This window comes from Salvia splendens, chromosome 9, assembly GCF_004379255.2.
Source record: "Salvia splendens isolate huo1 chromosome 9, SspV2, whole genome shotgun sequence".
Classification (NCBI taxonomy): domain Eukaryota; kingdom Viridiplantae; phylum Streptophyta; class Magnoliopsida; order Lamiales; family Lamiaceae; genus Salvia; species Salvia splendens.
Window position 1 is genome coordinate 8092866 of NC_056040.1, and position 21925 is coordinate 8114790.

A 21925-nucleotide genomic window follows, 5' to 3' on the forward strand; every position below is an offset into this window, starting at 1 on the left:
CTGAAAGAATGAACCGAACACTCCTCGATAGAGTCAGATGCATGCTTTTATCATCAGGCCTGCCAAAGATGTTCTGGGGGGAGGCAGTGTGTACTGCTGCAGTGCTAATTAACAGTTCTCCATCATCAGCTATAGGAAATGAAATCCCAGATGTTAGATGGTATGGTGGAGATAGAGAGTACAATCAGTTCAAGGTGTTCGGTTGTAGAGCATATGCCCACTGCAAGCAGGGAAAGCTTGATGCAAGGGCTCAGAAATGTGTGATGGTTGGGTACCAACATGGAGTAAAAGGGTACAGGTTGTGGTGCACTGAAGAAGGGAACAAGAAGATAATTGTGAGCCGAGATGTGGTCTTCCATGAGCATCATATGCCATTCTTGAAGACTGAGGATCAGATGGGTGAAAGAGTATCTATTGATCAAGAAGTTCAGCATGGCCAGCCACCACCTAGTGATCCAGATGATCAGAATGGAGGTGGAGCTTCAAGCTCCCATAAAGCTTCAAGTCCACAGCAACCCCAGCAACGAGATCAGATTGATGATGGTCAGAGATCACATATTATAGCCAGGGACAGAAATAGAAGAGAGATCAGAAAGCCAGCCAGGTTCAGTGATTATGAGATGAGTTTTTTTGCTCTCTGTGTTGCTGAGGTATTGGAGTGCTTAGAGCCATCCACCTATGCTGAAGCTATGTCGAGTAAGGAAAAGGAGAAATGGCTTGCAGCTATGAGAGAAGAGATCCAGTCACTACTCAAAAACCATACTTGGATTTTGGTGAAGAATCCAGGGACCCAAAAGCTTATTAGCTGCAAATGGATCTTCAAGATGAAGATTGAAGTTGGTGAAGTTGAGAGTGTCAGGTTTAAGGCACGGCTTGTTGCTAGAGGATTCACTCAAGAAGAGGGGATTGATTATAATGATGTGTTCTCTCCGGTTGTAAAACACAGTTCCATCAGGATATTGCTTGCTCTTGTTGCAAAGTATGATTGGGAGTTACACCAACTCGATGTCAAGACAGCCTTCTTGCATGGTGAACTTGAAGAAACAATATATATGCATCAACCCGAGGGGTTCATGGAGGCTGGGAATGAAGACAAAGTGTGTTTGCTCAAGAGAAGTTTGTATGGATTGAAGCAAAGTAGTAGGCAGTGGTATCTCAAGTTTGATGAGCATATGATGAGTATTGGTTTCAGAAAATCGCAGTATGATAGCTGTGTTTACATCAGAGAAAGGAATGGTGTACCAATTGCTTTTCTACTTTTGTATGTTGATGATATGCTTGTGGCAGGAGCAGATCTGGGAGTGATTGAGAGAATCAAGGCTGAACTGGAATCCAAGTTTGAAATGAAGGATCTTGGAAATGCAAGGAGAATCCTTGGCATGGATATACTGAGGGATAGGCCAAAGAGAGAGCTCAGGTTGTTGCAGAGGAATTACATCCAGAGAGTTTTGAAGAAATTTCAGGCTGATGACTTCAAACCTGTCTCTACACCATTGGCTGCTCACTTTAAGTTGAGCATGGATCAGAAACCAAAGAATGACTCAGAGAGGAGAGAGCTGAGCAAGATACCTTATGCAAACATCATAGGAAGCATAATGTACACAATGCTATGCACAAGGCCAGATTTGGCTCAGGCTATAAGTGTTACTAGCCGATTTATGTCAGACCATGGGAGAGAGCATTGGATAGCATTGAAGTGGTTGCTCAGATACTTGAAGGGTGCTTCAGATTATGGTCTGTTGTACAAAGCAGATTGTAAGGATCAAGGTGGAGCACTGGTGGGGTTTTGCGATTCTGATTATGCATCAAATAGAGATAATAGGAGATCTCAAACTGGATATGTGTTCACCCTAAATGGCACTGCTATAAGCTGGAAATCTGGATTACAACATGTGGTTGCTTTATCTACTACGGAAGCTGAGTACATGGCAATGACAGAGGCTGTGAAAGAAGCAATATGGCTGAAGGGAATCCTAGAAGATTTTGGGGAGAAGCAAGATACAGTGGAGATAAACTGTGACAGCAGCAGCGCCTTATGCCTTGCCAAACACCAAGTGTTTCACGAAAGAAGTAAGCACATAGATGTGCGGATGCACTTCATAAGGGATGAAATACAGAGAGGTGAAGTCAAGATGGTGAAAATATCCACTGAGCATAATGCGGCTGATATGTTGACAAAGCCGTTGCCAGCCATGAAGTTTAAATACTGTTTGGGGCTGGTGGGACTTGTGGAGTGATGAGTTTGAGGTTTTGTCAGAGGATTATGATTCATTGTTGATTCTGAGATTAAGGTGGAGTTTGTTGGAGTATAATCTCACAATCACCGTTGGATGCAGCAAGCTAAAATCAATGTCATTCTCAACAGCTGCAGATTTGTTAGAGGTTGAGCTCGTTCAAGATATTATTGAGCTCGGTGTTTTATTGAGCTCGGCGTTTTTATTGAGCTCGGTGAGCTCGGCGTTTTATTGAGCTCGGTGAGCTCGGCGTTTTATTGAGCTCGGCGTTTTATTGAGTCCGGCATTTCATTGAGCTCGGCATTTTACTGAGCTCGGCATCATGCAGCACTTCGGCATGTTGATGCAAACCAAGAAACGGGAAGTAGCCGTTGGAACAGTTATAACTGGTTTGATAACTAACATCTCAAGAGAGCCGTTGGAGGATGAAGGGACTGATATAAAGCAGACGAAGGCTGCATCTGAAATAGTTAATCAGCTACTTCGATATTCAAGAAAAGAGTCTCCAAACTATCACTTGATTAGTTCTTGGTTTAGAATTAGATTAGAGGTGTTGAGTTCTTGGAGAGAGTTCTTGAGTGATTGTAAATCTCTGCATATTTCTCAATATACTGAATCATATTGCCTTTGGCCGTGGACGTAGATCTTACGATCGAACCACGTAAAACTCTAGTGTTCTTTCTTTTTCGCATGGTTGTCATCATCGAACTTTTGCATACTTTCATAACAAACACAAAGCTAAGTACAATCATCAAAAGGAAAGGGGAAACAAAAAGAAAAGAACAATGCGAATAAAGAGAGTTTAGATAAGAAGACTTATGATTTAGCCATTTAGGGGTCCCTTTCCTCAAATAAATATAGATAAATAAACAATGACAAAATTATTTGTTAACAAACCACTGTTTAATCATACCATACCCTACTTAACTTACACGTCGATTTGTTAATAAAACAGAGGTGCTCATTGTTCAATTTTATTGTTTGTGATAAATATATTTATTGCTAAAAAAAATAAGCGTTTCAAATCTCTAACTGAATGCTGGATACATTTTATATTGCCAATTTATCATATTTTTTGCTTGAGCCTTTTATACTAAATTATGTATAAAAATGGATGATAGACGAAGAATGAAAATGAAACCCGAAATTAGTAATGGGAATTGCCAACCTCCGGACTCCACTTAAATCGGCCATTATAAGAGATTAGGAGTGATCTCCTAGAAACAATAATCAATACATCCTATAATTATTTAGCGTCAATGCGAAGTCATTAATTGAGTATGGTGGGACATTTGCTAATTTCTCAAAATCATTATGTCCAATTGTCCACATTTTCTTAACGTCTGCATATAGTAATTACTCCCGTAAATTAGAAATTCGTTTAATTTAAGCATAAAATTGTTTTTAAGATATAATTTCATTTCAATATTAGATAAAATTGATCTCTGCACTTCAAGGTATGAATAAGGCGCACAGTCCAACGACCAAATAACGAGACAAAATGAATTAGTAATATGGTCTTATAAAATAATACTAGTAGTCATATAATTTGAATGTCCAAACTCACTAAATTTTAGTAGTTAGTTGACTTGTGGTGTGAATAAGGAATAACTTGTGGAGCGTGCCAATCTATATCGTATTTTTAAACAAAAGTAATTTTTTCTTTGAATAACAAAAATACTATAAGGGCATGTTTGGTTGCCCGGATTCTGGCAGGGAAAGTAATTTAATTCCTCAATTTTTAAATTCCAATGTTTGTTTGATTTTTAAAGAAATTAGGAAAGTAATAAGAATCCTAAAAATGTGGAAAGTTGGGCAAAATATGCGGATTATGATTCCCTTGCCTAACCTAGTTATTCTTTTTCCCCAATATGAGAATCCTATACACGCACAAAATATAAGTTTTTTTCCAGCAAAAGATACGCAAAAAATATATGCACAAAAATTTTCATCTTCTATTCTATTTATTCACGGTTCCTTTTTATTCTCTACACCTTCACTTTTGATTTGCAGTCAGGCGAAACTCTGTCCAAATTCTTCAATAACAAGTAAGATTTTTGCTTCTTATCAAGAAATTTATGATTTATATTCTAGGTTTCTGTTGAAATCCTTTGTCTTTTAATACGTCAATTATAAATTGCAAAAAAATATTTAGTCGGAGCATTTAGAGAGAGAGTGCGCGCGTTGATATTTAAGGGATGGAGATGTATTGCAGCGTAGATTCGTGGTGAATGGGATAACGAAGTCACAGGCTCATAGCTTTAATTATGCTTATGATGCATTGCCGCGTAGATTCTAATTATTTAGTGTTATTAGCTTTATATTAGACTTGCTTAAGGGTCTCTTGGGTCTCTTGGCAAGGATGATGAAAGTAAAATCAAATTTGGGAAAACATCTTTGCCTTCTAATTAGTATGCATATGAAGAGAATGGATACATTGAAGCTAATGATGCTTATGATTAGAGCTATTGTTGCACATCACTATCGAGTATATTATTTAAAGACCCCATATTCCGTGAGTGAGATTGACCGATCACGTTACATTCACAGACTGATCTATGAGAGTGATACCACATGTCATGAACAATTACGTATGGATAGATATACATTTAGGCGCCTAGTTCACATGCTTGGAACTATTGGACGACTAAGACCTACGAATAACCTGACAGTTGATGAGCAAGTTGCTATATTTTTGTACATCCTAGCCCATCATCAAAAGAATCGTACAATGAAAACTAATTTCATGCGGTCAGGCGAAACAATTAGTAGATATTTCAATAGGGTACTAAATGTAGTTCTTAGGCTTCAAGGTCATTTACTAAAAGCTCCATCCTCTATATCTGAGGATTCAACTGATGCGAAATGGAAATGGTTTAAGGTATCCTAAAAACACCTTCTTTTTCATTATATACACAAATATCTTTAATATTGATTGAGTTAAAATTGTAGAATTGCATAGGAGCTCTTGATGGTACCCACATTGAAGTGAAAGTATCCGAGGTTGATAAACCTAGATATCGCAATAGAAAAGGTCATACTTCTACAAATGTTTTAGGAGTATGTTCACAAGACATGCAATTTATATATGTACTTGCGGGTTGGGAAGGTTCAACGGCAGATGGTAGAGTGCTTCGAGATGCTTTAAGTAGAAGAAATGGGTTACCAATACAAGATGGTACGTAGCTAGACACTTTTAAAATTTTAATTCAATATATATGAATAGTCTAATTAATATATTTTTTAAAATTAGGTTACTACTATTTAGTGGATGCGGGTTACACAAATGGAAAAGGCTTTCTTGCTCCTTTTAGAGGACAGAGATATCATCTTAGTGAATGGAGGAATGGGCGTCAACCAACAACTCCAGAAGAATTTTTTAATATGAAGCACGCGTCGGCTAGAAATGTTATTGAGAGGTGCTTTGGTATGCTAAAGATGCGTTGGGGCATTATTAGGAATCCAAATTTTTATCCAATCAAGCAACAAGGAAGAATTATAATGGCATGTTGTCTTCTTCAAAATCACATTAGAGAACATATGCCAGTTGATCCTATTGAAAATGATTATGGTGACAATTTGCGAAATGAAGAAGAGGTTGTTGGACTAGATGGAGAATCAATTATTTCTGTTGAACCAACTCAAGAGTGGACAAATTGGAGATATAATTTAGCTAATGGAATGTTTAGTCAGTGGATGGAAAGTAGACATGTTGCTTGATATTACTATTTTACTTTTTCCTTTCATAATATCCGATAATTTCTTTTAGCTTTCGGTTTGAATTTTTGTATCTTTTATATCATAACATGTATGTTAATTTCTAGTATATTTATGTTCTATGTTTGATATCAAGAATCTCAGTATCTTGCTTCTTTTGTGTTTTGTATTTATGTATGAAGCTCATTCATATAATAGGGGTAAATAACTTAAATTGTACTGTACTGTACTTGTTTCTTTCATTTTTTCAGATGGCTCGCCGAGGAAAGAGTAATCATGTATGGACTATTGAAGAAGATGCAAAACTTGTAGAATCTATTGTTGAGTTGAAGAGGAGTAAGAATTGGGATGGTGAAAGTGGAAGTGGGTTGAGAAAAGGTTATCAAAAGGAGTTGGAAAAAATATTGCAAGAAAAGCTTCCAGGTAATGGTCTTAAAGAAAAGCCACACATCGAATCTCGTTGTAAGTTATTGAAAAAACAATATCATGCTATCTATGATGTACGTGCTAATGGAGAATTGAGTGGCTTTGGCTGGGATGATGAAAGAAAATGTGTTACTGCAAGTGCGGATGTTTGGGCTGATTATTTGAAGGTAACAATTTGTATATTTCATATTCCTTTTTTATTTATTTGTTGCATGTCGAACATATTATAATGAAATTGTATTATTGTGTGTAGAGCCATCCAGATTGTACTTTCATGAAAAACAAGTCTTTCCCTTACTTTGATCAACTATCAATTGTATGGGGTAAAGATAGAGCTGCTGGATTACATGCTGAAGTTCCATTAGATGTAGTTGAGGAATTAGATAGAGAAGAAAATGTAGATCAAGTAGATGGAGAATCTGGTGAAGATGGTGTACCTTCATTAACTACACCTCGCGACGAAGGAACTTCAAAAAGACTTGATCGTAAGAGGAGAAGAAGTTCAGATGGTTTCATATCAAGTTTGGAGCGAATGACTAATGTGCTTGTTGCGTATATGGATAAGTCGAATGATCAAATGAACAAGATTTTGGAAAGTGTTACCGGAGGTGACAAAGAGAAAAAAGACAATCGTCATATGCTTTATGAGAAATTGCAAGAGATTGAAGCGTTGACTGATTCTCAGAGACAAAAAGCTGCAATGAAACTTGTTCGAGATCCTGATTTATTAGATTACTTTTTCACTCTTCATGATGAAGGGGCGAAAAAGATGTTTCTAATAGAACTATTAGGATGAAATTACTTTTTTTACGTTTTTGCTGACAAACTAGACTTCTTCAATTTCATGTTATTGACTAGCTAAAGATTATTTGTTTTTATAATTAAATTCAATCTGTGGTTTTTTTAAAAATAATTTTTGTATTGTGTTTTTTATATTTTCAAAATTTATTAGCTGCATATAAAGGGAATTATATTTAAGTTATATATTTAATTAGCATTATTGATATTAGACGGATGATATATATATTTTGATTAATTGTTGTATTTTTTAGTTTAGCATTTAAAGTTAATATAGAATTCAAAATCTTGACATTTTCCAAACACAGGAAAGTAAAATTGTTGGGAATCATATTACTAGGAATCACTTTCCTGTGAATCATTTTCCCTGCCAACTTTCCTTTCCTTTACTTTCCTGACAATCAAACATGCCCTAAGGTGTTAGCTAAATTCGAATGAATAACTAGAATCTACTCCACTGTCTCCACATATCAAACATTAGATCAAAAATGAAAAAAATGAGATTCAAAATAAGAAAATTTTTTTTAGAATCCAATAACTTGAATTTGAAATTTTGAATAGACTGTTAGTGATAAGTCTAAGAACATCACACCATGCCGCTTATATTTATATTTTGTGCGACACGTATTCTACAATGAATAGATTGATAAAAGGCCGAGGATGAGATAACCTCATGACTCGTTCTCAGTTCGAATGATAATTTTGGACTATATAAAGTTAGAAGTGCTTATTATTGATAATCAGTCATAGAATGATCGAATTTGATCTCGAGCCTAGTACGCAAAGCAAGCCCACCACATTGTGGTTTAATTTTATTTTCACCTTAAATCATTTAATTCAAAGTACTTTAGTATATTTAAATTTAAAAAATGACACTAACACAAAGGTGGTCAATGGTCATTTCATTCATAACGGTTTACACGGCGTCGTTTTACTCCCAAGCTCTCTCCAAAAGCAAAACTCTAGAGAGAGAAAATCTATGGATACATAGATCGCATCATCGCAGAGAGAAGACAAAAGCCCTCAAAGAAAAAAAAATGAAATCAAAATAAATAGCCACACAAAAAGTGGAAAAGGAAAGCAGAGTGAAAGAAAAAGAGGAGAGGAGGAAGCATTAAAGCGGTTGCTGGTGGTATTCAGTTGGTTGATGGTGGAGAATCAACAAGGCGTGTCACATCTTCCCAGGGGCAGATTCGTCATTCCGCGCATCCACCCCATGCTAGCCGGCGGCGCCGCGGCGGTCCAAGCCATCGGGAGCAGAATCGGCGACCTGAGCAGCGTGGTGTTCATCGGAGGCGGCGGCGGTGGAGGATTCTGGAGGGATGCGGCGTCCAACGGCGGCCTGACCCTCGCCTTCACGGCGTTTGCTGGCCTCGCCTTAGCCGCCGCAGTCTTCTACACTTCTAGGTAAAGAGCTACAGTGTGACGGAAATTTTCTGAATCCGGTGTTGTAAACCCAAGGGAGACTTAATTTAATTAGATTCGGGGAAAAATTTGTGAAAAATTTAGGAGTGATAACTGATAAAGAGTTCATAGATGAGAGCTCTAAGACGAAGTCATACTTCGTCAAAATCTTCGTCACCGTCTTCAAATACGTCTTCGTCTCCACCGTCTTCGTCGTGGATTCATTTGAGATCGGTTCTGTTCATAGTAGCTTCCTCCAACTCCTCACCGGCCTCTTGTTCTTCTTCCTCTTCTGATCGGTGAGTCTCTTTCTCTCTCTAAATTAAAACACCTACTTAGTTTTTTTCTAATCTTTAAGTTCAGATCTTGAGTTTATACTTCCAAAATATGAGCTTTCTTCAATCTCATATCACTTACCCACCATTCAATCTGCCGCTTCTTTGCAGCTCGATTCATAGCTGTCCATTTCTTCGTGTTGCTTGTCATCGCCCTAGGTGTACGCTTCAGTTAGTTTAGTTGTTAGGATTGATAGTATAAGAGTAATAAGTAGTATTAATTTGACTTGGTAATGTGAAATATTTTTTTTATTTGTCAGCCAAAATGGGCCAATATACTACTTTGAATGATCGACTGTTGTTGAATAATTAGTGCTTGATTAATAAAACACTCATTCTTGCCCTTATATTGGATTTTGTCAAATTAAAGTGTAATTTATGCAAGGTCACCAAGGTTGTAAACTTCTAAATATTGAGTCATTGTATTTACATTTGTAGTTTAGTCCAAGTAGGAAAAGGATATAGATGGGATGAAAAATGAAATCTCCCTCGAAGTAGAAATTGGCTATTGACCTGCTTTTCCAGTGACTGTACATCGATTTTCTCTGAAGCTTCTTTGAAGTCTTGATTCTTGAACAAGATGGAAGATCAAATTTTTACATCAAATCAAGCTTTATAGACCTGGAACCTTTTTGGGAGATTTAGTATGCGACCATAAAGTATCTATATTTTCTCAATAATTTGAATACACTATTGTCTTTCAACATATTTTAAGGTGTTGATATAACTGGTTTTGTGCATGGCTGTGAACGCTATATCACTGTGTGATGTTTTGTGCATGGCTGTAAACACCAAGGTTGTGGACCTCATGCTCTAGGTTGAAAGTTGAGTCCAGTTTATGTTTCAAGATTTTAATGTCCAGAACCTCAATCAGAAAGTTGGCCGATTAAACTTTGTGATATCTAACAGTTGTTGTCTAGTTCATTTGTGTTATAACCTTAGCAGTAGTTCATATTCAGCTACCTCAAGTTTTAATTCACCCTGCTAATCTCATCCAGTAGCTATATTTTGCATCAATTCATTCATATCTTGAATGACAGCATTATATATTATATATGAGTATATTTTAGATATTCCACAGAACCAGTACTTTCACACATCAAAGAGATATAACCATGCCAACATCTGAACCTGTTGATATTTAATAGGCTCTTCCACTTATTTAACATTGTGTATTTGTATTAGTTGCCTGATAAGTGTTTTGGTTGCTTTATCTAGGATGCAAGATGAATGAACCTTTCTCTTGGACAGCTACAGAGAAGCTAACAAGTTTATTTGTACTTTCAAGTTACTTCATGGAAAAATACATCGCTACTGTGCTGGTTCTTGTATTAGTGGACAGTTAGCATCTTCTTTGAATATAAACCTTTAAACAAACATGTGGAATTTAAAGGAGTTTTCTGGAGTGGTTACTTGAGTTAGCAAGTTTGTTCAAATATCAGCTGGTCGTTTTCTAATTGCTAACTGTTAAGTTATGGAACTTTATAATGCTGCATGCTCTGTATTGCTTTTCATCTCATACTTTTTCTGCGGAAGGATATGCTCTTTTCATCTCAAATTCTTTCTTTGGAGTTATATGCAGACAGTGATAATTAGTAAATTTTGTCCTTATGCTACCAAACATGATTGTGCCTAATAATCTTGTGACTTGGGAACCTTTTACTCTTTCAATTTTGTTAACACGGCCTCTCATTGATCAAGTGAATAATTGGTGATATTGCCAATTTTCAGGGGTCGCCTTAAATCGCCATGGTCCCGGAGAAAAAGGAAGCATATACTCTCACCTCAGCAGTGGAAAAGTTTGTTCACTCCAGATGGAAAGCTCCGTGACAATGGAGTTAAATTCCTGAAAAAAGTTCGAAGCGGAGTGAGTTATGCTTACATATAGATGCAAGTTCTTATTTTTCTTCTCTTACGAAGAATCCTTTTTGAATTGTTGCTTGCCAAAATGAATTAATTGTTGTAGTTGGTAACTGCTTGATTTGATTTTATACCTTGCTTTGTGCAGGGTGTTGATCCTAGTATTAGGGGAGAGGTTTGGCCGTTTCTTCTCGGAGTGTAAGTTTACTCACTTCAGGAATAAGATATCTTTTTTTTTTTTTTTTTTTTTTTAAAATTAACTTCATATATTTATAATTACAAATCAACTCCTATAACAAGGTGGAAAGACAAATTACGCCACCCAGGGTTCGAACTCGAGACCTCCAAGATGGACGCGGTATCCAGCACCCTTTACCACTAGGCCAAGGGGCTTGGATTTCAGGAATAAGATATCTGAGTGGCAATGTTTTCTCATTTTCTGCTTGTGGATGAACATTGCATTAATAGTTTAATTTCTGTTTGTGAGATGTAAATAACTGAAGAGTAAGGGTAGACTAGGTTTCATGGACCTCCATTGCTTCTTGATGATTGTGTTTGCTTGTAATAAACCATTTGATTATTAATGTCTTTGAACATAGTTTTCGTGTTCCTTCTTTGGTCCAACAAAAGTTCCCCTTATCCAGTCCTTAGCTTTAATGTTTAGGATGTACTGACCTCACTTCCCCTTGTTGAGGGTTAGTGCCATCTCTGTCATCAACATGCGTTTGACATTACTAACATATATTTTGACCTGCCAATGTTTTGCTTTCAAGCTTATTTCTGTACATCAAGAATATGCATATGGCCTAGTCATAATGATTATGATCTCGACTTCTTTCTGCAGCTATGACCTGAGAAGTACCAAAGAAGAAAGAGATACTACTAAGGTCCAGAACAGGTACAGTCATACAAACATGAGTTTGTTACCCATGTAGTGGACTCTATTCATTCTCTTTTACCTTTTTTTTTACCAAAATCTCCCATCCATTTATATGTTTAACTTTAATAAGTCGATAAGGTTTGGCCGTAGATTTATTGGTTGTTACTTTATGCAGAAAGGAATATGAGAAACTACGGAGGCAGTGTCGCCAGCTCCTTAAACATATCAGTGAACCTTGTAAGTTAAATGCAAATGGTGAAACAAGCAATGCTGGTGGTGGAAGTATCACTGAAGAGGTGGATTCTCCTTGCTCTGAAGAGGTGGTGAGTGCCAGAGAATCCCTTTCGAGTGAGGAAGCATTCGATAATAATGAGGAGGAATGTCATACCACCAGCTCAATCATGAATGAATACGAGGGCTCAAAGAGAATTACAGATTCCAACGTCACCTCTGACTCAGAATCCTCAGAGTCTGAATCCTCAGATGATCCTGAATTAAGTCAAACTTTCGACGTAACAGAAAGCACACAGGACCAGGACCCTGAAAATGACCTCTCCTCAAAGGAGGATTCGTCTCCTTCAAGCACGGATGTTCAGTCTCAACCCTTCAGTAGGGAAAATTTTGCCACCTGGCAGCGAATTATCCGGCTAGATGCTATTCGGGCCAATGAGGATTGGATATCATACTCCCCATCACAGGCTACGGTGACAGATGCAAAAGCCCATCGCGCTGCTGAAGCAGCGAGGCTGAAGGATTACGAACATCTCATTCCTAGCAGGATCTTCCATGCTGCTCGTTTGGTAGCCATTCTTGAAGCCTATGCAATGTATGACCCTGAAATCGGCTATTGTCAGGGGATGAGTGATCTTCTTTCTCCTATAATAGCTGTGGTGACAGAGGACCATGAAGCTTTCTGGTGCTTTGTGGGTTTCATGAAGAAGGCTCGTCACAATTTCCGACTTGATGAAGTGGGAATCAGAAGGCAGCTGAACATCGTCTCAAAAATCATCAAGTACAAGGACTCACACCTCTACAGGCATCTCGAGGAACTCCAGGCTGAGGATTGCTTCTTCGTATACAGGATGGTGGTCGTGCTCTTTAGAAGGGAACTAACTTTCGACCAAACTCTATGCCTCTGGGAAGTCGTGTGGGCGGATCAGGCTGCAATCAGAGCTGGTATAGGGAAGTCTGCTTGGAGCAGGATCAGGCAGCGGGCCCCTCCAACCGATGATCTCTTGCTGTATGCAATTGCAGCTTCCGTCCTGCAAAGGAGGAAGCAAATCGTGGAAAAATACAACAGCATGGACGAGATTCTTAGGGAGTGCAACTCGATGGCAGGGCATCTCGATGTGTGGAAGCTTCTGGATGATGCGCACCACTTGGTTGTCAACCTCCATGACAAGATCGAGACTTGTTGAGTATGTAATTTTGTTCCCTCTAATTATTGCTAAGTCTATCGTGGAAGAATTTCTCTGTTAGTCGTTTCTTGGTAAGCAGCAAACTTTGGTGCTTGTTTTTGGGGAAGTAGCAAAGCTCTGAGGCAACTCGTAGTAGGGGTCTTTGATAGAGGCAATTTCCGAGTAGAAATCCTTGATTCCATCTGTATCTCTACAATTGGAAATTTTCTGCTGAAGCTTATTAATGTTATGACTCTATGCTTGCCTATTTAATTATCAACTTGCTAACACTGTGAGACCTTAAACGGTTGTTTTTGCCCTCTGCTTGTATCTACCTCTGATTATAGTTTCAGTTAAGAATCCTACAACGAAAAGGTGTTGGATGGTTTTTCTTATCACCTAAGCATTAAAACTACGTCATTTTAATGCTAGCTGCCATTGGATAGCGCAAATAATGAATACAAAAATACTCAATCAAACATAACAACTTGCCAAATACTTTTATTTTATTGGGATGGACTTATTACTTGAAAATTAATACATTCAACATACACCCAAAAATATTGGATAGCGAGGGTGATAAAAGTTGAATCCTTAACAACTAAGAGGAGTTGAGAAGTAAGGGTATGCCTATATGAGTTGAGATGATTTCTCTTTGGTGTAGTGCCGGACGGCAAAGGCCAGACCCAAGATCAAGAGAGGCACGAGGAACTGCAAGATCCTGATGACAAAATCGGTGACTTGTTGGCGCTGTGGGCAGCAGATTGTTGCGGGGGTTGGGAGAAAGTGTGTTTCGAGGGAACTGTTGCCGGGTCTATCTCCCCAATGTAGTACTTGTCCATCATCTCACAAGCTTCATCGCTGTGCCCAATATCCTCGAAGTCATTGGTTGCATCTTACCCTGTAATGAGCGAACAATTTCAAGAACCCAACTTTGTCGAGTTTGATGACAACGATACGAGCATTGGAAAGATTATATTTACCTGTAGCTGATAGTAGAACTTCATCACCTCCGGGATGATCGTCCATGAATGGAATCACATCATAAACCTGAGGAGAATCCATTTAGCATACGCCATCTTCGTGTTAGTATACTATGCTATCTCTTGAAAGATTAATGAACATACAAATTAACTCAAACGTAAATGCAACCAAACACTCAACATTTTAGCAGATTTTAGATGCCCGTAACAGGGTAGAACCAAATTAAAGATTACTGTAAACCTCATACTTATCTCAACCAATCAACCGAACTCTCTCTCTCACGAAGACAAGCTTCATCTTTGCTCCATTTTGTATAATCAGGTTTCCATCTGTGCTGCTTCAAGAGTTTCATCTAAGCTATACAGTTAAACAAATCTTCTACACGTTTCTCTCTCTTTCCCTCTCTAAATCATTTGAAAGCTAAAAATACCATAACATGAAGCTACATACTAGCAACAAAACAAACTCCCAAATCATACAGAAGAAAATCGAGGATCACAATCTTTCACCAACATGACTTTTATTGAATTGATAAAATTAACAAAAAAAGCTTCACATATCAGATTGACAAACTTAGGATACTTGATTAAGTTCAATAGCAATTTTGATCGCATGAATAAGTGAAAAACCGAAAGCAGCATCCGATTAACGGTCAAACCTCAAAACCTCCAGGAAACCGATTTTCATTGAAAATTTTAAAATAAATTAATAACGCATGGAGTCCTAATTTTTGTTGCAACGAAAACGAATCAAATGTATTTTTTTAATCGAAACTTTCCACACTGATAACGAGCCAACAATCCTTCGTCTTATTATGCTTCGCAACTTCCTCAAACACGTGAAGCTTTGGATCTGACGACATTATTTCCCCACGCAACTCTGCACAAAATTCTCACAATCACAATCAAAATTCTCCACGACCAACACACAACAGACATGGAAAACCGACGATCCAAAAGCAATTACGCAGAAAAAGGTAGAATCTCAGAAAGAAATGGAGCGAGAGGAGCTTACCAGAGAGATAACGTTTGACTGTGTGACAGGATTGACTCTATCTGTATGCAGGTGAATCGACTGTGGAGTATTGAAATCATCGAAGATATATAGTTGTGCTGAATTTATCAGTTGGTCCTTAAACTCATTAAATTTCACTTTTTGGGCATGGGGGGCCCACGCGTGTGGTCTGCTAGAAATTGGAATTTTAGCTAATTTATGTAACTATTTTATACTATCAAACAAAAATGTCGAAAATTTTAATTAAAATATATAGTAGTAGCTAATAAAACAGCTGACTTAACAATATATAATTGTGTGCTCACATTTATAAATGTACTTTTTATTAAATGCAAGAATCATCTTCTAAATTTAAGTAGTACTCCATACTAGTAGTTCTTTTACATTTGCATGTAACAGAAATCTACATTTTGATTTTTAATATTTAATATTTTATCTGTCCCAATTTAAATGATAGTAATACTTTTTTTGTTACAGGAATTAAGAAATTGTTGTTAAGTGAATTAAGTTGATAAATAATAAAATATGAGATAAATAAAATAGAGAGAGAGAGAAGAAAAAATAAGTTTTGTCAAAATAGGAATTATGTCAACTAGTACGCATCACTTATCTTGGAATAAATGGTGTAATTTTTGTATCTCTTCCTAAAATATAAAAATATTCATGTATTGTAAATGTAATGGTGTGAATTGATTAAATCGTAAACGGCATTGAAAAGGGCTTCATCTAAAATTTTACTACTATTCATAATTTTTAATATAATTATAATTATTTAATGTCAACCTCCATAAATGTTCTACTCCTACAATTAAAAGAGTCAATTTGTTTTTATTTTGGTACAATGATCCATGTGGTTTAAGAAAACATTGTCAAATAAATAGTCCAATGTGTGAATGCTAGTGTGATTCAAATCTCCATTGTATTACATTACATACATAAATTCAAATATTAGTATAGTGCATATACCATTGTGCCTCGAGTTTTGGTAAAAGATACTAGCAAGTATGTTTTGTTAATGAAGATTGAATTTATTTATTTTATATCTACCATCATCGCCAAAACTTTGATTATTCCATATCTATTTACACTCTGATTTTGCAATTAGCTAATACAATCTATCATCTAACAATCCTATGATGTTTTCCCAGGAAAGAAATTCATACAAATTGGTGGATTGATCTTTGCCAAAGCAAGAATGCAAGAAGGCAAAATCCACAATCCATCCCCACAAATTAAACCTGATGCAACTGCAGGAACCATCAATCCAGCCTCCTTCCTATTTATTCTATTCCACACATACACAGCCAAGCTCCCAATGCACATGTCGATTGCGAACGCCCCCCCGACCAGGAACGGAACTGCCATAGCCATCGGCAGAGGGACGAATCTCCCTACCTTCCCCGGCGCCATGTCCCTCAACAGGTTCACCAAGACAGCGAACCCGAAGAACCCGTAGCATAGCTCCAGGCAATGACGAGGCAGAGACGAGAACCCTTCCACACCGAGAATGGCCATGTTCCGATATATGAGTGCGTATGGCGCCTTGTAGCTCCCGTTAGGGTTCCCCACATCGAACGCCTTGTAGAAGAGGAAGAACGTGAGGGGCGCCACCACGCACCCGATGGCCGTCCCGATCGCCTGGCTGACGAGCATCGAGCGTGGGGAGGTCAGGGTTAGGTGCGCGGTCTTCATGTCGTGCATTAGGTCCGACGATATCGAGACCATCGACTTCACGAGGCCGCACCCGATCAGCCCCGCCACGACGCCGTTCTCCTCCCCACCCAGAGCCGCGAGGACGAACAGGGCAACCTTGCCATAATTATACGACATGTTCATGTCCGTAAGGCCGGTCCCATATGCGTTGCAGAAGCTCAGAGACGGAGCGAAGATGTACACGACGACGATGTAGTACCACTTGAGTTGAGGGAACATCATCGGGATGATTATGGTTGAGACGACGGAGAATAACACGTAGCCAACGCAAGATACCCACAGCGGAATGCTCTCCCTCTTGAAAACCTCGTTCCTTCGGATATCTACCGTGTTTTGATCCTTGTCGTCCGATTCTGTCGCCACGAACACACAGAGTGATCAGATTCTTGAACATCAGATTAACATTGCTTCCAAAACAAAGAGAAATTAATTGATCACCTGAGATCTGATTCTTCTTGTTGAACGTCGTTCGCATGCTTTGGAACGTGAAGAGCAACGTCTTAACGAAGTTGTAAAGACCGTCACCAAGAATGAGAGAGATTGAAATGAAAACCTGCAAATCAATAACAAAACATATAAGTTTTATGTTGGAAAAGAATTGAAAATGACAAGTTTTTAGGTGTTGCATACTTTGTAACCATTGAGACTCTTCATACTGCTTTCTTTGATATCTTTCGGGAACCAATCCCCTTTCCGTTGGTCTATCAATGGCCACATGATGCCCCACGAGAGCACGGCTCCGAGAAGCAGAGACACGTTCACTAGGTGCGAGCAGATCATTCCTGCTCCGACATAGGTCATGCTGAAGTCGAAGAAAAATCTGTGGGATTTCGCTGTTTCAAATTAGTTGCTATGCATAAACAATTCACGAGACCAAAATGGTAAAGTTTGCAGCGAACGTACGTTTGCTTCCAAGCTTTCAACCCGAAAGTGGGGAAATTGGCGAATCCGCATTGATCACCACCTGAATAGAACCATTGGAAGAAGCTCCACATGAAGCTGAATGAGAAGATCTTCCCGAATCCACGGACCTGTTTCCTGAAATCAAGATCAAGCTAAATACACATACGCTTGAACTAACTCGATTAACGTAGGAAAGATGGAAAGAAGGCCTACTTGGCCATCTTGTTTCCTTTGGCAGTGTGGAATCCATTGATGAGAACAGCAGTTGCAGTTCCACTCGGGTATGGTAACTTGTAGTCTATGATCATGATCTGTCACAATAACAAAAATCAGAGATCCTTACTTTTCGAACGGAAGGACTTGGAACTATTTCAGCATACCTTTCTAAGAGGTTGGTAAAAACTATTTCTGCATACCTTTCTAAGAGGAACCAACGCTAACAGACCAACAAAGCTAACAACAAACAGGAATCCTATCATCCAATCAAGAGCTGGCTCTTTCAGGTTCGCAGGCGAATTCCCCCGTGTGTCGACTCCCGCCTGCTCGTATATCTTCCTACTCATTCCCAAAAGATAGGATGCAAAACCACCTAATGCCACAATGTTTAACCAATATAGTCAACCAAATCAATCACATGTTCGAAAAAGAGAAAAACATATGATCCTAAACGAAATCAATGTTATTCTTCCAAGAAAAGCCTAACCAAAGCAATCAAAACAAAATCAGATGTTCAAAGCAAAAGTATAACATATAAACCAAAACAAACAAAGGTTCAAAGCAAAAGCATAACATATGAACCAAAACCAAATCAAATGTTCAAAGCAAAAAAAGCATGACATATGAACTAAAACCAAATCAAATGCTTAAAGCAAAAGCATGATATATAAACCAAAACCAAAACCAAAACTAAATCAAATGCTCAAAACAAAAGCATGTGATTCAAAACCAAACCAATGTTAAAGATGCTGACCTCCATAAGAGAGAGCATAGCAAGCAACTGCACACGTCTGGATCACCGTGTTCTCCTGTCTCGTAAAGGGGGTTGTCGTAAAATTAGACTTTTCGAGCAGTTTAGTCCATGTTCGAATGAACACGAATGCAAGAAGAGCAGCAGATACATTGAGGTTTGGCACCAACCCAATGGACAGATTGAGCTTCATCGACACAACACTATAAATCATTCCAATAAATAAACCAGCAATCATTCCTCGAATAGTAATCTGTTTTTCCCATGGAGGAAGCCTCTTCATGTCATCTGGCAACCCACCATTTTCCCCCAAATTCTCAGTCTCAATTTCTCTGTTTTCATGACTCCCCATTTCCCTTTCCATACCAACAATTTCACAATCAACAACTGGAAAATGCAAGTAATCTCCTATCATAATCACAAAAGGCAAAGAAATTCATGTCAATACAAACTAAAGCAAGAAGTCTTTTTTTCAAGAACTCAAAGAAATCATTAAACATAAAATTTTACAAAGAATTCTTACCTGTATATATGATTTCTTCCACTGAACAAGATGAAAATTGGATTTACAGCAAAACCCACAAAATATATGAATTCCACAACCAAAACCTCCCACTTCCACGTGATTAGAATTTGAAATTTCAACGAATTTAAGCAAAATGAGGTTTTTACCGCAATGTAGTATGGTCTGTGATGGACAGAACCTGAATTTAAAGCCATCAATGAAATAGTTGGAATTCATTGCAAAAGGAATAATTTGGTTGAAATTGTGTACTAGTACAGCCGGAGTAGTACAAATTCAGGCATCATTAAATGTTTTTATTTGTACTACAAAATTAGAGAAATTAAGTAAATCCCACTTTAGATTGTTGAACAAATGGTAGGCAGAAAATTTGCCATATCATCAACGTTACCACCTTTTTATTGTCACTATCTTTTTTAAAACACAAGCAATAAAATGTGCGCATTTTCTTCTTGAATTTTCTTTACCTTAAAAAATATAAACGTGCAGTAGAAATAGTACTAGACTTGTAGCTAGATTAAACGTATAACTTTAAATAAAAAGAGGATTATGTTCAATGCACTATTGTTGGTGTTGATTCTCTCTCATATTGTGTGGTTGGCAAAATTTATTAATTTTACATTTTAGGATTATGTTATGACATATAAATGATGTTATTTTTGAGAGTTTTTTTTAAGGATTGTGTACGAGAGTAGAAAAGAGGATAACAAAATTTATTAGTTTTACATTTAAGGATTATTATGTCGTAATATGACACCTAAATGATGTTATTTTTTGAGGACCTTGTGTACGAGAGTAAGGTTAGAGGATAGAGGTATTTTTAACAATTATGATTGATTTATGCAATTATGAGAAATTCTAATGCAAATTTTTTATTTCTATATTTAAGGGTTAGGTTGTAATAGGACATCTAAACTTCACATAAATAATGTTTCTTTTATGTGAAAATTAAATAAACCATGTTATAAGAAAGTAACTTTTCCTTAATTCTTTTAGGGAAAAATCAGAAAAATTCTAAGTTCATATATTTAAATTTAAAAATAAAAGTTTGGGGAAAAACCAGAAAATATTGAAAGGTCGCCAAATAACTCTAGTAGTAATAATAATAATAATAATAATATTGAAAGGTCATGTATTATTATTATTATTATTATTATTGCTGTTATTATTTGTCAATTTAAAACTAAATTAAAATTTTTACTTCAATCATCATTACATCAATTAGTTGATTAATATAAATTTAAAATTCTAATAACTTTACACACTAAACACATTGATTAGTTACAAATTAATTTTCAAACACATATGTTTATCAATTATTTATCTAAAAATTAATTTTCATATAAACAAACAGACAGACATAGTACTATAAGTTATGGAAAACACAATCAGCAATAATTTTGTGTATAAAATCAATCAGCTAAACTTGTTACCCCGATTCATTTCTTAGTATGTAAAATTCAAGACTCAAATGCTCCATGTAACATTACCATATCAACAATGGGCAAGATTATGTAATATAATACTCTATGGAGTAAAACTTAAAATATGAACTTTTTTGGTACAAAAAACAAAAAGAATCCTCACTGATATTGACAAAGATAACTTTGCACCTTGTTTTGTGGCCCATATTGAATATTTTATACGGAGTATATTGAAATAATTATATAATTTGGATTTGTATATTGGAATAATTATTATAATTTGGATTTACTTTTCTAATATTGAGAATTCCTTTTATACAAACAGATTGAGAATTTTGGAATCATTGGGTTGTTCATTTGTTTCTTGATTAAAAAAAGTGTATTTGGGTCGAGTAGTTACTATCAAAATTGGTTTTGTAGGCTTAACGCGTCACAATATCCACTATCTCAACAAATATCACTGCCTGCCATCTTCCTCAATCTAAAAATATGGCGTTACGTATTTTGCTTTTTCTTTTAGATGTAAATTAAATTGTTTTATTAAGTACAGATATAGTCAATTGTGTGTGGGGACAAAAGCAAGGAGATATAGTGGTTTCGGTATTGTGGAAAATGGATGATAATATTTTTCTTGACTGATGACTCATGAGTGGGTGGAAGATAATTTTATTTCATAAATAAGGCTAAACACATTTAATGACATTTTGGTTTTGGTTTGGATAGATTATGAAATTTTTTCGAATTATTTTCTTGCCACTGTACTTTTATTCTATAGGTCCTACAGCCTTTTACTTCTGTAGTATCTTAGTATATCAGTTATTAATGACTTTAATTAGTGTATTAATGGCGTTAATTAATGTTTTCAAACATTAAACATCCCACTTAATATAATAATATACTTTTTCACATGAGATTTTATAGTACTCCATATAGTATTCATTCGGCTCATAAAAATAGGGATATTTGGAACGGCACAAGAATCAATGCATAATTGGTAAAATAAAAAAGAGGATGTGAATAAAGTAAACGATAGAATAAGATAGATATGATGTTATTTCAATTTTTTAAAATATATCATTTTTAATAGGATAATAAAAAAAAATATGTCACTTTTAATGGGACAAATGAAATATTTATGAAAAACTCTAGATAGTTTGGTGTATATTTCCACGTCATACCTTTATATTTTCCGGGTCATATTTTAGTAGGAAGGTTTTGGTGTATATTCAACTCTTAGGGCATCCACTACGCGGCGCGCCACCGTCCCGCGTTCCGTCACGGAGGGACGGAACGCTCGCGCGACGCGTTGCCACACGCCGTCCCGTCCCGCGGCCCGTGTCTGCGAG

At 36.9% G+C, this 21925-nt stretch overlaps 3 protein-coding genes and 1 pseudogene across 6 annotated transcripts; 2 read left to right on the plus strand and 2 right to left on the minus strand.

The window, feature by feature from the left end:
• Positions 1–4827: 4827 nt before the first annotated feature.
• LOC121749093 (uncharacterized protein At2g29880-like) lies at positions 4828–7173 on the plus strand. Its single transcript, XM_042143701.1, has 4 exons — positions 4828–5115; positions 5187–5294; positions 6203–6544; positions 6631–7173. Exons 1-4 carry the CDS (start codon positions 4828–4830, stop codon positions 7171–7173), a joined length of 1281 nt encoding a protein of 426 aa, XP_041999635.1.
• Positions 7174–8114: 941 nt separating this feature from the next.
• LOC121748466 (rab GTPase-activating protein 22-like) lies at positions 8115–13324 on the plus strand. 2 transcript variants are annotated; one of them, XM_042142840.1, is made up of 5 exons: positions 8115–8582; positions 10646–10781; positions 10923–10972; positions 11619–11672; positions 11830–13324. In XM_042142840.1, the coding sequence occupies exons 1-5, from the start codon at positions 8323–8325 to the stop codon at positions 13070–13072; spliced, it is 1743 nt and encodes a 580-aa protein (XP_041998774.1). In that variant the 5' UTR covers positions 8115–8322; the 3' UTR covers positions 13073–13324. The 2 variants fall into 2 exon arrangements, with proteins under 2 accessions (XP_041998774.1, XP_041998776.1); XM_042142842.1 differs by having other exon boundaries at positions 8438–8878.
• A 215-nt stretch (positions 13325–13539) lies between these two features.
• On the minus strand, positions 13540–15158 carry LOC121748274 (annotated as a pseudogene).
• Positions 15159–16056: 898 nt separating this feature from the next.
• Positions 16057–19410, minus strand: LOC121748272 (metal-nicotianamine transporter YSL3-like). Of its 3 annotated transcripts, none has more exons than XM_042142514.1 (8): positions 19156–19410; positions 18636–18988; positions 18082–18254; positions 17879–17976; positions 17666–17800; positions 17393–17582; positions 17201–17315; positions 16057–17115 (listed from the first exon to the last, which is right to left on the minus strand). In XM_042142514.1, the coding sequence occupies exons 1-8, from the start codon at positions 19350–19352 to the stop codon at positions 16181–16183; spliced, it is 2196 nt and encodes a 731-aa protein (XP_041998448.1). In that variant the 5' UTR covers positions 19353–19410; the 3' UTR covers positions 16057–16180. The 3 variants fall into 3 exon arrangements, with proteins under 3 accessions (XP_041998448.1, XP_041998449.1, XP_041998450.1); XM_042142515.1 differs by having other exon boundaries at positions 18636–19040; positions 19156–19297; XM_042142516.1 differs by having other exon boundaries at positions 18636–19037; positions 19156–19293.
• Positions 19411–21925: the final 2515 nt, after the last annotated feature.